Here is a 14,550-nt window from a genome sequence, read left to right as displayed (position 1 = left end):
CTCTTGCATTGGCAAGCAGATTTTTTACTGCTGAGCCATAAGGGAAGTCCCATGAAGCTGACACTAGCAACAGATATACTTTCATTTAGAGAATGGACTTTCAGTGTGCATATTATGCTAAAGTACAAAATGCCTCCCAATCTGCCTCAAGGTTCTTACTGCACCTGTGATGTGAGTAGAAGGTTTCCTCTAATAGACTCAGTGCACCTAAAAATGAAAATTTGTTTTAGAAGATTTGTCCCCCTGGAAACAGAGTTTCAGAGCTTTTCCGGGCTCTGATTCCCACCCCCTACCCCAGACACTGCTGTCCATCTCTGTCTTTCAGATATCCTACCTGGGGTACCTACTGCTGTTCAACTACGTCATCCTGGTGCGTATGGAGCGCTGGCCCTGCCTCCAAGAGTGGATCGTCATCTCCTACATCCTGAGCCTGGCCTTGGAGAAGATTCGGGAGGTGATGCTCTGAAGACCTGTCCCAGCCCCACCCACCAATGACTTCAATTCAGATGTAGATTATTTATTTATTTATTTAAATTCTTTTTGGCCACAAGGCATGCAGGATCTTAGTTACCCGGCAGGAATTGAACCTGTGCCCCCTACAATGAAAATACAGTGTCCTAATCGCTGGATCACCAGAGAAGTCCTCATAAGTTGCTTCTTATTGCAAAAATGAGTCATGTAAATCCCAAGTGCCCTGGATGTTTTCTTTCCAGGTGTCACAATCCCAAATTGATTCTGTTCCCTCGCAGATTTATATGCCTTCTGTTTCAAACTGAAACTGAACTTGGAAATCAGAACACAAAGTAGAGTAGATGGTGTTTAGTGATAAAAAAAAACAAGTCTCAGGGCCTGTAAAAGCAGCAGGAATTCTGCCAGGTACCTAAGATAAACCCATGACTCCAACTGGGTACAAATTGGGGCTCCATTTTCTGGGAGTTGAACGTAGACAGGGAGATGTAGGAGACGACATTTTTCTTGTAACTTAGGACTTTGAACCACTCTGTACTAGCTGGGTCTTCCTCCATCTGAGGTGGGGATTTTTGTGCAAGTGGTTTATTAAAGGAGAGCTTCCAGGAGAGCGGGGAGAAGGAGCAGGGTGGTCAGGCCGGAGAGGGGACAGGGCTGAGGGAGGTGTGGCTTCAGTGCAATCTGTCCCTGGCCTCATTGGCAGGGGACTCTGAGTGTATTCAGTACTGTAGAGTCTGTTCCATCTTGACCAAAGGGACCTGAGTTTCATACCCACATGAGTCAGCCAGCGGGGCTTCTGGGTAAGGGCTCCCATTGCCCAAGGGGGCAAGTGGGAGGGAACAGTGGCCCTTGCAGCAGGTGGGGGCTGGGCACCCCCACCCAGAGGAAGCCTCCAGCACCTCTGGGTAGGCTTCCAGCACATCTGCTGCAAACACAGGAAACAAGGTTTTCAATGAAGTGTTGAAAAAGGACACCAGTTCATGCACGGCTCATATCACGGGGACTTGAAACTCACATATCTGAGAGGGCAGTCTTTGCAGGTGGCAGAAAAAGTGTGGGCCAGGTCCTTTTCTTTCTAATATCACTTACAGGTTTCAGCTCATTATATCAGCTTATAAAGGGAAAGCTTACATCCAAGGAAATGGCAATCCACTCCAGTATTCTTGCCTGGGAAATTCCATGGACAGAGGAGCCTGGCAGGCTACAGTCCATGGGGTCGCAAAGAGTTGGACATAACTGCAAGACTAAATAGCAACAACAAAGGTCCGCCTAGTCAAGGCTATGGTTTTTCCAGTGGTCATGTATGGATGTGAGAGTTGGACTGTGAAGAAAGGGGAGCGCCAAAGAATTGATGCTTTTGAACTGTGGCATTGGAGAAGACTCTTGAGAGTCCCTTGGACTGCAAGGAGATCCAACTAGTCCATTCTAAAGGAGATCAGGCCTGGGTGTTCTTTGGAAGGAATGATGCTAAAGCTGAAACTCCAGTACTTTGGCCACCTCATGCAAAGAGTTGACTCATGGGAAAAGACTCTGATGCTGGGAGGGATTGGGGGCAGGAGGAGAAGGGGACGACAGAGGATGAGATGGCTGGATGGCATCACTGACTCGATGGACATGAGTTTGAGTGAACTCCGGGAGTTGGTGATGGATAGGGAGGCCTGGCGTGCTGCGATTCATGGGGTCACAAAGAGTCGGACACGACTGAGCGACTGAACTGAACTGAACCCAAGAAGAAATGAACTTGAGATAACACACAGCAGAATTTCGTATTCTTTCTCCCACTGAAAGAGAAGCAGTATTATTTATTTTGCAATATATTTTTTGTATTGACCCTTTCACCGAACTGAAAAATTATTACTGGCAACTTCTTCCCAGGAGAGCTAATTACATGCTGTCAGTCTGATGACAGCCCCAAATGAAAAGTGCCAGGTCTAAAATGTTACGACCCATCTCCTACACTTCTTTCTTTTCTACCTGGGCTTCATTCAAACTCTGTGCATGCTACAACAGGGACTTCCCAAGTGGCCTGCGTGCCATCTCTAGTGCTACTGTGAGCTCACTGAGCACCAGCCCTATGCTAAGACATTGTTCTTTACTGCAAAGAGCCCATTGTCCTTGCCCCCCACCCTCAGTTATAGGAAAGAGAGCAGCAGGCATAAGTCAGAGTGCATGAGTTTTCGAACTAGTGAATGCCTTCTGAGTTGGCTTATGAATAGCTACCACCCCATTCCACCCCTGGGGTCCCCAGGACCTATCAAGAAACTCCATAGCTAAAGGGGCACCACCTTTAAAGACTCCACCCTGCTGCACACCATAGCTACATCTATGTTTGCTTTGTGTGTGCCCCTGCATGCTGCTTGTTAAATATTTTCAGTTCTACTCTGAGGAGAGACATCACTTTGCCGACAAAGATGTATGTGTGTGTTAGTCACTCAGTCATGTCCAACTCCTTATGACCCCATGGACTGTAGCCTACCAGGCTCCCCTGTCCATGGAATTCTCCAGGCAAGCGTCCTAGAGTGGGTTGCCATTCCTTTCTCCAAGAGATCTTCCCAACCCAGGGATTGAACCTGGGTCTCCTGCATTGCAGGCATATTCTTTATCCTTTGGGCCACTAGGAAAGCCTCTGAGAAAGTGTTCTTTTAAGCTGTGGTAACTTTGAAAGGGTAAGATCTCAAGCAGGAGAAAATGAAGCTCAGCTTTCCCCTGACTTCTCATCTCCGAGTTACAAAGGAATTTGGGCTGATTTACCCGTCCTATCCCAGTCCCTCCGTTTCCTGTGGATGGATGCCCCTCTGTGGGAGCACATAGGTTTATCTCTGCTCTGGGATTTTCTTCCTGGACCAACTCTGGAACATGGGCTCACCGGCACGTCTCCAGAAAATTGGAAAAGGGGTCAAAAGGCAGCTGCTTTCATTATGGCCAGAGGGACATAACTCAGAAGGCATTTCCTGAGAGTTTGTGAAACTAGGAATCTAAAGGCGTCTTGTGGAATTTCCCTTTCTAGATATTTTATCTGACTAAGAAGATGAGTACTTAGAAATCTCGAGCAGGAAGGGGGACCAGGTGCCCTGGAATGCTGCTGTGCTGTGCTTAGGTGCTCAGTCATGTCTGACTCTTTGTGACCCCATGGACTGTAGCCCACCAGGCTCTTCTGTCTGTTGGATTCTCCAGGCAAGAATACTGGAGCAGATTGCCATGCCTTCCTCCAGGGGATCTTCCCAACCCAGGGATCGAACCCAGTTTGCCCACATTGCAGGCAGATTCTTTACTGTCTGAGCCACTGCGGTTCAGGGGAAGCCCCTGGAATGCTGCTCCAGCCCTCCATACCCAGGATTCTAAGGTTAAGCTTCCAAAACCACTCTCCCTGTTGTCTTCTTCTTTTTTTGTTGTTGTTGTTGTTTGGCATTTCTTTTCAGATCCTCATGTCAGAACCGGGTAAACTAAGCCAGAAAATAAAAGTTTGGCTGCAGGAGTATTGGAATATCACAGACCTTGTGGCCATTTCCATGTTCATGATTGGAGCCATCCTTCGCCTCCAGAAGCAGCCTTACATGGGCTACGGCCGTGTGATCTACTGTGTGGACATCATCTTCTGGTACATCCGTGTCCTGGACATCTTTGGTGTCAACAAGTACCTGGGACCCTACGTGATGATGATCGGAAAGATGGTTAGTGCTGATGGCCCATGAGGAACTGCAAGCACAAGGCTGTTGGTTAGGACCTGGGGTCAGGCCTCAGGCGTGACTCTGTGACGTTTCATTTGATCTTTCCCCAGCAATTGGTTTCTTACAGGAAATGTTCTTTGCTTTAAGCTCTTCTACATATTGATCACTTAATTAAATCCAGTTGACAAACAAGAGTTAAGGGCCTACTGTATGTATATGTATTTCTGTCGATAACCCAATGGTTAATCTCCTAACATGTTGTAGAAGCCAGAGACAAACAGGTGGGTGCAGTCACTCCTCCACCGCAACTCCAGACAGTTTTCAGATCACACACTCTAGACTGGAGTAACATATCACTTGCTCAGTGCTCAGTCAGTCCTGGTTGACTGCAATCCCATGGACTGTAGCCCGCCAGGCTCCTCTGTCTGTGGAATTTTCCAGGCAAGAATACTGGAGTGGGTGGCCATTTCCTTCTCCAGGGTATTTTCTTAACCCAGGGATTGAATCTGCGTCTCCTGCATTCCACATCTCCTGCGTTGTAGGCAGATTCCTCACCGAGTGGACACAGGCAATGCAGGGGATGAAGTCAAGACAAATCCATGGCAACATTTATCCAGAAGAGGCTATAGAATATGCAACTAAGAATGAACCATCCTTACATCACTTAAAATAGTCTCAGGGTTAGGACTGGTCCTAAAGGACAGGACATCTTTCAAGCTTAGGAATAACTCTTTGTATGGCAAGTGGTTTTGAGGGAAGGAACATATAGTCTAGGTGATCCCAGTCAGGGCTCTCATCTTCAGGGATGTTCAAAATTAAGAATTACACAAGGCCAGTATCCATAGCAACCAGAGCATTACTCACTGTAACAACTCACCGTTTGTATAATGAACGAACATTAGTATACACTCTCAACTCACCATCTTATACCCCCTTAGACATCTCCTCTTCTTACCCCTGAGTTTCCCTTACAAATTCCTGTTTTCCCATAATGGTTCTCTTTCTCTACTTGCAGTCGTAGTTACTAGAGGAATTTGTTATGGGTAACAAGAGAGGAGGGGCTTCACTGGTGGCTCAGATGGTAGAGAAGCCACGTGCAATGCTAGAGACCTGAGTTTGATCCCTGTGTGTTGGGAAGATCCCCTGGAGAAGGGAATGACTACCCATTCAAGTATTCTTGCCTGGAGAATTCCAAGAACAGAGAAGCCTGGTGGGGTACAGTCTATGGGGTTGCAAAGAGTCAGACATGACTGAGCAACTAACACATACACAAGCGAGGAGAAGAAAGATTGAGAGCAGGAGATGGGAGTGGCAATGTTCTAGAATAAGGTGTATGTGTTGCATGGAATACAAGAACTAGTAGCCCATGGATGGCAGGGAGAGGGGGAAAGAAGCTTCCTCCATCCTAATTAAGCACTCATGAAGTCTCTGAGGGGAGCACACAGTAATGAACCAGGTGGACTTGGCCCATTTCCTCTCTCCTCAGATGATTGACATGCTGTATTTCGTGGTCATCATGCTAGTGGTGCTGATGAGTTTTGGAGTAGCCCGTCAAGCCATCTTGCATCCAGATGAGGAACCTTCTTGGAAACTGGCCCGGAACATCTTCTACATGCCCTACTGGATGATCTACGGGGAGGTGTTTGCAGACCAGATAGACCGTAAGAATAGAATTCATAGTAAGATTCTCTTCCCTGCTTCCTGAGGCAGATGATCAGTTCCAAATTAATGGAAGAAGCTGTGTTAATTTGGGAGTAAAGTATTTTTTATTCTGTCATAGGCGTCCAATTATTTTATGAAGAAATCAGTACAGATTATGAAATACAGATTTTCTGAGATGCCAATCTTCTACTCTGAGAACCATTCCCTGGAATTCTGAGTCTCACATCCCTTGAGCACATTCTACACATGAATGTGGTCCCAATGCCAACATCCTAATTTTTCTTCAACCTAAATCTCTTTCTGCCCCAAGATAGAGCTCGTGGTGTTATTTCAGCCAAATGAGACAGTGAGCATGAAGGTGACTAGTGCCTTGTGTCATCCTGTTCAGGCTTCACAGTTCCTTTTCCATGTAGCTGTGCATCTCCTCCTCACTCCTGAGGTGCTATTTTTGTATTATCAACAGTAATATGGATGTTAGCAGAGGAGATGAGCTGCAATCTTACATGGATTTCTGGGGAATGCAGGCCCCAGCTCTGCCCGAGCTGAATTGGTAGGTCACAGTGTCTCTTGTGTTATAGGGAAGTGAAGTTCAAATGAGCTTACATGATTTCACCTGGACAGTTACTGCATTATCAGTGAACAAGTAGCTTCAGACCCATATTCATATTCACACTGCATATTTCAATTTGCATATTGTGTTCTGTCAAAAAGCGCCAGGTACAATACCATGGCTACTACTTCCAGTAGAAGCAGAAGCTTCTTTAGACTAGAAGGTTTTGAATATCCTTGCGTTGTAGGAGATGCAGGGTTGTTCAGTGTATCTTCACTAGGTGAGACTGATAACCAGTTCACACAAATGCCTTCCACCTACTGCATTTCGTCATGTGATTCAGACCACATTTTTATCATGATTATCTCAGAGTCAATTAGTGGATGTGTTTGTAGCTTGGTAAACCAGAACATAAAAATCTAATTTGGTTTCAAAAGAATATTAGCTTCAGTAAACATACATAAATGTGGAAAAAGTCCCCTGGATCTAGATGTAAGTTGTAATATTTTTTAATTAAATTGGGTAAAAACAGAAAATGAAGAGGCAAACTTGAGGCTATTTTCAGTAACAGTGGGAAATGTAGATTTTCAATTCTTGATCTGATTACTTCATAGTAATTTTGTATTTATTTGTGCTTATGAGGTATTTGGGTTGGCATACAGGGGATGTTTGATTGGTCAACCTACACATTAAAATGATCATCTGTCAGTAGCCTCACGTCTTTTCCACAGTCTTTTAAACTAGTGAGCTTTAGCTATTGCTTATGACATCATAAAATAAATATTCATGAAATATATATACATATATTTCCTAGAACTAATAATGTGCACAATTCTCCTAAGTAGATCACTGTTTCCAAGTGTGAATGTGTAATTCCCTTGAATACTTTGCATTTCTTGACAGCAAAACAGTTCTTATATTACTTATCATTTGTTTGACATTTCTCTCAACTGTCTTATTTTCTTTTCTTCCTTCCTGTCAAAACTAAAAAAATAAAATGCTGCTATCCAATCACTCTATAGTCTACGCCATGGAAATTAATCGTAAGTTTACACATAATTGATGACTCTAGTCTATGGAATGTGTGTATTAATTAAAGTCTCTTCCTCAGCTAATTACCCAGAGTTGTATGCTGGTTTCAAATACTTGTTTTCTGGTATCAGTGCTTTTTTAAAATAGGAAGTGAAAAATAAGTAGACTATGAATTCATGGATATTACGTCATTAATGACTCTTAGGATCATCCTATCTTTTTCTTCAGAAAATAAGTCCCATAGGATCAAAGTAGCATTTCATATAAGCAGAGAGAAAATAGATTGTTTTTCAGAGCACAGAATAGTCAATTAATGAATTTGAGCCTAGAGAGGATACTTACCTCCTACCTCATAATAAAATCATTTTCAAAGTTAATGATCAAGAAGACAACGTAAGTTAATATTACATAATTAGAAGACCCAATCACTTTCTAATGGTTAACAGTGAGAAAAAAAAAAACCCATAAAGACAGATGTGTCTGCTTAAAGATGAAGAACACATTTTTTCATTATATATCTTCACTGTAGATTGAAAAACATAATGCAGAAATGAGAAAATATTTATAAATATGACAAGTTAAGACTAACTCTGAGTGCAGAAATGAGTTTCTTATCTCCTTTGTATGAGTCGATATCTTTCACATGGAAAATTACTGATTAGGAAATCAGAAAAAAAATCACAGTAAAAAAGAAATAGGTCCTTTAATAGCATAGGTCAGTTATTAATCTTTCCATTCTATGTGAAAATCAAGCACAAAAAGACAAACTCTCATTTCAGCTCCTTGTGGTGACAACCAGTACGATGAGGAAGGCAAGCGGCTCCCCCCTTGCATCCCGGGTGCCTGGCTCACGCCTGCCATCATGGCCTGCTACCTGCTAGTGGCCAACATCCTGCTTGTGAACCTGCTCATCGCCGTTTTCAAGTGCGTGTCACAGCTGATGACCGTGTGCTTACTATTTACTACTTTACAGATTTTCAGTCTAATCTCAGAAACCTCTGAGGCTGCCTGGTGTTTACATGGAATCCACTAGGGCTTTCAAATGCATACAAATTTTTTTTTGCAGTCCTTTTTGTTCAACCACAGTCAGACTTCATACATTCCTAAATAAAGAGTTGACACCTAAATATATTTACATTCAATCTTAGTTTGTATTTTAACACTTTGGTATGAATTTTAATCTAATGAAAGTATTTCCTCAGATGAAAGTCTCTTGAGATAGAAAGATTTATCAAGTTGAGTCTTGAATTTATGATCAGAGGCACAAAAGCAAAGCTAATTTTATAGGCTGTGGCAAACACTGGATACTAACCTGAGCAAACTCCAGAAGATAGTGGAGGACAGGGAAGCCTGGCATGCTGCAGTCCATGGGGTCACAAAGAGTCAGACACGACTTAGCCAATGAACAACCATGACAATTACTGTACTATTTATTACATGAAATATTTTTCTTATAATTTACTGAATAGAAGATAAAGTGACCTAGGAAAGAAATGGCTTAAAATTCACAGTCCAGTTTCTTGTAAAACTTGCCCCTCTTGGCATGATGCATTGAGGATGTGACCATGTTTAATAAATGTTGAAAAAACTATTTTAGCTTCTAAGATGAAAAATATGAGAGAAAAATCCCTCACAGAAATAGAGACTCTCAGAGCTGACCAAGGCACTGGAGAGAATATGGTTACACTCCTGACTTAACAGATGAGAAAATGAAGGTTGACAGAGGTTAGCTGGCTTTTCTAAGGACCCCGTGTAGACCACACACTTGATCAGGATTCCAACAATTGTAGGCTTACTGCCTTCTGCTGGAAGCTAAAAGAAGACAAAGATTGTACCAACCTAATATCCAAAATTTGATTTAGGTCATACCTGAATGGTCTAGCGGTTTTCCCTACTTTCTTCAATTTAAGTCTGAATTTGGTAATAAGGAGTTCATGATCTGAGCCACAGTCAGCTCCCGGTCTTGTTTTTGTTGACTGTATAGAGCGTCTCCATCTTTGGCTGCAGAGAATATAATCAATCTGATTTCAGTGTTGACCATCTGGTGATGTCCATGTGTAGAGTCTTCTCTTGTGTTGTTGGAAGAGGGTGTTTGCTATGACCAGTGCATTCTCTTGGCAAAACTCTATTAGTCTTTGCCCTGCTTCATTCTGCATTCCAAGGCCAAATTTGCCTGTTACTCCAGGTGTTTCTTGACTTCCTACTTTTGCATTGCAGTCCCCTATAATGAAAAGGACATCTTTTTTGGGTGTTAGTTCTAAAAGGTCTTGTAGGTCTTCATAAAACCATTCAAATTCAGCTTCTCTAGCATTACTGGTTGGGGCATAGACTTGGATAACTGTGATATTGAATGGTTTGCCTTGGAGACGAACAGAGATCATTCTGTCGTTTTTGAGACTGCATCCAAGTACTGCATTTCAGACTCTTTTGTTGACCATGATGGCTACTCCATTTCTTCTGAGGGATTCCTGCCCACAGTAGTAGATATAATGGTCATCTGAGTTAAATTCACCCATTCCAGTCCATTTTAGTTTGCTGATTCCTAGAATGTCGACGTTCACCCTTGCCATCTCTAGTTTGACCACTTCCAATTTGCCTTGATTCATGGACCTGACATTCCAGGTTCCTATGCAATATTGCTCTTTACAGCATCGGATCTTGCTTCTATCACCAGTCACATCCACAACTGGGTATTGTTTTTGCTTTGGCTCCATCCCTTCATTCTTTCTGTAGTTATTTCTTCTCTGATCTCCAGTAGCATATTGGGCACCTAATGACCTGGGGAGTTCCTCTTTTGGTATCCTATCATATTGCCTTTTCATACTGTTCATGGGGTTCTCAAGGCAAGAACACTGAAGTGGCTTGCCATTCCCTTCTCCAGTGGACCAGGTTCTGTCAACCTAGGTAGCATATTAAAAAGCAGAGACATTACTTTGCCAACTAAGATCTGTCTAGTCAAGGCTATGGTTTTTCCTGTGGTCATGTATGGATGGGACAGTTGGACTGTGAAGAAGGCTGAGTGCCGAAGAATTGATGCTTTTGAACTGTGGTGTTGGAGAAGACTCTTGAGAGTCCCTTGGACTGCAAGGAGATCCAACCAGTCCATTCTGAAGATCAACCCTGGGATTTCTTTGGAAAGAATGATGCTAAAGCTGAAACTCCAGTACTTTGGCCACCTCATGAGAAGAGTTGACTCACTGGAAAAAACTCTGATGCTGGGAGGGATTGGGGGCAGGAGGAGAAGGGGACGACTGAGGATGAGATGGCTGGATCGCATCACAGACTTAATGGACGTGAGTCTGAGTGAACTCCGGGAGATGGTGATGAACAGGGAGGCCTGGCATGCTGCGATTCATGGGGTTGCAAAGAGTCAGACACGACTGAGTGACTGAAGTGAACTGAATATTCAAAATAATGCACCTTCAATAAAAAATGTTCAATAATTAATGAACTCAGTTCCAAAAAACTGTAGTCAACTAGTTTTATGACTGAATTGAAAGTTTAAATACTTCAAAATGCCTAGTTGAATGGCTCATATCTTTAACTATATGAAATAAAATATCTGGAGCAGTCTGTAGACTAGGGTGTGGTTTTTCAAGAAAGTAGGGGATAACAATCTCAATACCCTTCATTCTTAATTATTTATACAAGTAAAATGCCCTTCAATGTAGACAAGCCACACTGATAGACAAACCAAAAGACAAGTCATCTAGAAGTCAGCCCTAATTCCTAGAATGGAACCAAAAGGCCATTTTATTGCATATTTTCAATTCAGTGTGAGTAACTCTGATTGTTCTGGGAAATCACAATCAAAAGTAATACAATGGCTTTACAACTTTGTGTTATTTTCTGCTGTACAGCAATGTGAATCAGCTACATGTATACATAACATTGTAAAGCAATTATACTCCAATTTTAAAAATTAAAAATTAAAATACTTATTCTAGTGCTAAAAAAAGTAATACAACTTTACAAATAGGTTCCTCTGTACCATTTTTCTAGATTCTACATATATGCATAAATACACAGTATTTGTTTTTCTTCTTGACTTATTTAATTCTGTATGACACACTCTAGGTCCAATATGATTATATTACATGACTTTTGTTTACTATATGACCATATGGTTATATTATGTGACTTTTGTCACGATAAAAAAAATTTTTTAAAGTAATCTAGCTAACTAAACCTGTAATCTTTTTAAAGCAATACCTTCTTTGAAGTGAAGTCAATATCTAACCAAGTGTGGAAATTCCAGCGTTATCAGCTAATCATGACATTTCATGACCGGCCTGTCCTGCCTCCACCAATGATCATTTTAAGCCACATCTACATTATCATCATGCGTCTCAGCCGTCGCTGCAGGAAGAAACGAGAAGGGGACCAAGACGAACAGGATCGTGGATTGAGTATGTGCTATCCTGGGCAAGTTTCTAAGGAGTTACAATTGGATACCCGTTAGTTTATTACTAATTAATATCACTGAAAGTCCACTCCTGAGGGGATGAAAAATTGAGAGAGTTCTTGAAAATAACTTTTCTCTATAAACCCATTGTTCCTTTCCAAATGTTTTACTGTGTTACACTTAAGGAGAATGGGAAAATATTCCTGCCACCTTGCCTCTATCCATAAGATATATGTAAAACATTTTCCAGAAAATGCTTGGTTTCACATTCCAAATAGCAGCAATTTGAGTTGTGTTAAAAAGTGAGCTGTTTAGGTGTCATGCAACCCAGCAGACGCAGCCAGACGCTCTGTGCTTGAAATTTGAACTTTCAGTGAAAGGAACCAGTTGGGAGCTTGGGATTAGCAGATGCAAACTGGTATATATAGGATAGAAAAACAATAAGATCCTACGGTAGAGCACAGGAAACTATATTTAATACCCTGTGATAAACCATAATAGAAAAGAATATGAAAAAAATGTGTGTATAACTGAGTCACTCTGCTGTACAGCAGAAATTAACACAGTATTATAAATCAATTATACCTCAATACTCTGGAGGAGTGGCAACCCACTCCAATATTCTTGCCAGGAGAATTCCCTGGACAGAGGAATCTAGCAGGTTACAGTCCATAGGATCGCAAAGAATCAGACAGGACTAAAGTGACTTAGCATGCATACCTCAATAAAAATTTTTATTAAAAGTGAGCTGTTCATCTCCAATGGAAAGATGATCACTGATATTACAGAGTCTTTGTGTGATAACCAGTCCAGGAGGCAGGGTGCTGCCTGCAAGGGATAGGGAAATGAGCTTGATTAAAGGCGGCCTGTGAAAATCACTAGGACGCATCTACCTGGCTGATGTCTCACGTGGTAACCTCTTCTGCTTATGCATAGAGCTGTTTCTCAGCGACGAGGAGCTGAAGAGGCTGCACGAGTTTGAGGAGCAGTGCGTCCGGGAGCACTTCCAGGAGAAGGAGGATGAGCAGCAGTCTTCCAGCGAGGAACGCATCCGTGTAACCTGCGAGAGGTGCACCTGGGGCATGGCCACCGGGGGAGCGGGGCATCAGGGCCGAGGGGGACATCGAGTTCGATTTAACATTCACTTGCAGTTCTCCTATTGACCCAACTTTGGCTTTTTAATGCGTTTCCCTCCCTAAAATAGTGTGAATGTTCCAAATGATGCTTATACATTGTATAAAGAAGTGAATGATGACATCTATCGCAAATATCCCAGGCCAAAACCAAACCAAAACAAACAAAACTGTGACAGTTCTTCCCCAGCCCCGAAATGGGTGCCTTTACAATTCAATACATGGGGAGAACCATCAGCTGCAGGGCCGTGTAACTGCTGGGGACGTTTCTCCCCGCTCTTGACAAATGCTGTTGCCTTAGCCAAGGGTGGTCTGTCCCCAGGTTGACTTCCTCATCCTGACTGTGCCCTCCTTGCTCCTTCCCATCACCTTTCCACCCTCAGGGAACAGAGGTACAGGAAGGGCAGTCATCTGTCCTGGCTACCCATCAAGATCAGCATCATCACTTACAAGCTACATGAACTGTAGCTTGGGAGTCAGTCAATTAGAGGAAGGCAGGTCTGGGAGGGACAGAGAGGGACTTGTTCTATGCTTTGTAGTATTGCACTTCCTGCAGCAGCACACCACAGAGCAACTAGCAAAGGTGGACAAGAACAATCAACCCACACTATGGACATTTTTTTTTTCGCATTTTATAATCTTTAAGAACCTTGATCACTTCATAAAAGCAACTGAAGCTTGTTAAAGTGCATGAGAATTGATAAGACATCATTCCAAAGACTTGAAGGATGAGCATAGCGAGGGAGCCGTGCCTAAGGGGATTCTGGAGCATCATTCTTTTTAAATTTTATTTATTTTATTTTGGCTGTAACAGGTCTTAGTTGTGGCACTGGGGAGCTTCGATCTTCATTGCAGCATGCAGGATCTTTAGTTGCAGCATGAGAACTCTTAGTCAAGGCACGTGGGATCTAGTTCCCTGACGATGGATCAAACCTGGGCCCCTTCCATTGGGAGAGCAGAGTTTTAGCCACTGGACCACTGGGGAAGTCCCCTTCTACCCTGGAGTCTTGAGCATTAAAGTTTTCTGAAACCATGTATTTCATGTCTGATATACATGTGTATACCGAGAAACTTAAAAACATGGTACAATGTCAAAAGAATATGTCAGCACATAATTCCCAATCAGGGGCCCCAGCAATTACAAGAGAATACATGATACACAATGAAGTCTTCCTGGTGTGTGTTTAGGCCACCGACTCTGCCCCAGGCCACAGGAGGGATGGTGCCTCAGGCAGCTGCAGGGTTCTGTCCCCTCCCCACTCATACACCTAGTCACCTTGTATTAATAATTCTACCAGCCAAACTCAAGGGTTATCTACACCAACTTTTGGCCTTAATACTTTTCAATAAAACTTTGAGACACTTCTTTGCTATTTTACTAGTAATCACTAACCTTTCAAGATGATAAAAAATGGTTTCTGTATGAGAAGGATAAGGTGCCTCATCTTATAACCTAATCTCCACGTTTTAGTTATACGTTAACTTGACTGTAATCACAGGCGGTGATTTACCATGGGAACAGTGCTCTTTCACCCTGCCTGGCCCCCTCTCCCTTTCCCAGCATTGTTTGGATTTTTACCATTCTTGGATCAAGGCTCCAGGAATGTGATTATCAGGTTGCTGCCAAATTGC

General features: G+C 42.7%; 1 protein-coding gene across 1 annotated transcript in view; it reads left to right on the top strand.

Annotated features, from left to right (window-relative positions):
- Window positions 1–14,550, top strand: part of TRPM1 (transient receptor potential cation channel subfamily M member 1) — a 60,176-nt gene that overhangs the window by 34,870 nt on the left and 10,756 nt on the right. The window contains exons 17-22 of the mRNA XM_069559002.1: window positions 326–454; window positions 3,888–4,139; window positions 5,623–5,797; window positions 8,160–8,304; window positions 11,587–11,789; window positions 12,722–12,854. Of these exons, the coding sequence (XP_069415103.1) occupies window positions 326–454; window positions 3,888–4,139; window positions 5,623–5,797; window positions 8,160–8,304; window positions 11,587–11,789; window positions 12,722–12,854 (1,037 nt within the window). The remainder of the gene's footprint in view (window positions 1–325; window positions 455–3,887; window positions 4,140–5,622; window positions 5,798–8,159; window positions 8,305–11,586; window positions 11,790–12,721; window positions 12,855–14,550) is intronic.

This window comes from Ovis canadensis, chromosome 18, assembly GCF_042477335.2.
Source record: "Ovis canadensis isolate MfBH-ARS-UI-01 breed Bighorn chromosome 18, ARS-UI_OviCan_v2, whole genome shotgun sequence".
NCBI classification, from domain to species: Eukaryota; Metazoa; Chordata; class Mammalia; order Artiodactyla; family Bovidae; genus Ovis; species Ovis canadensis.
Note: the sequence above shows the minus strand (reverse complement) of the source record. Positions and strands in the feature narration are given on the sequence as shown.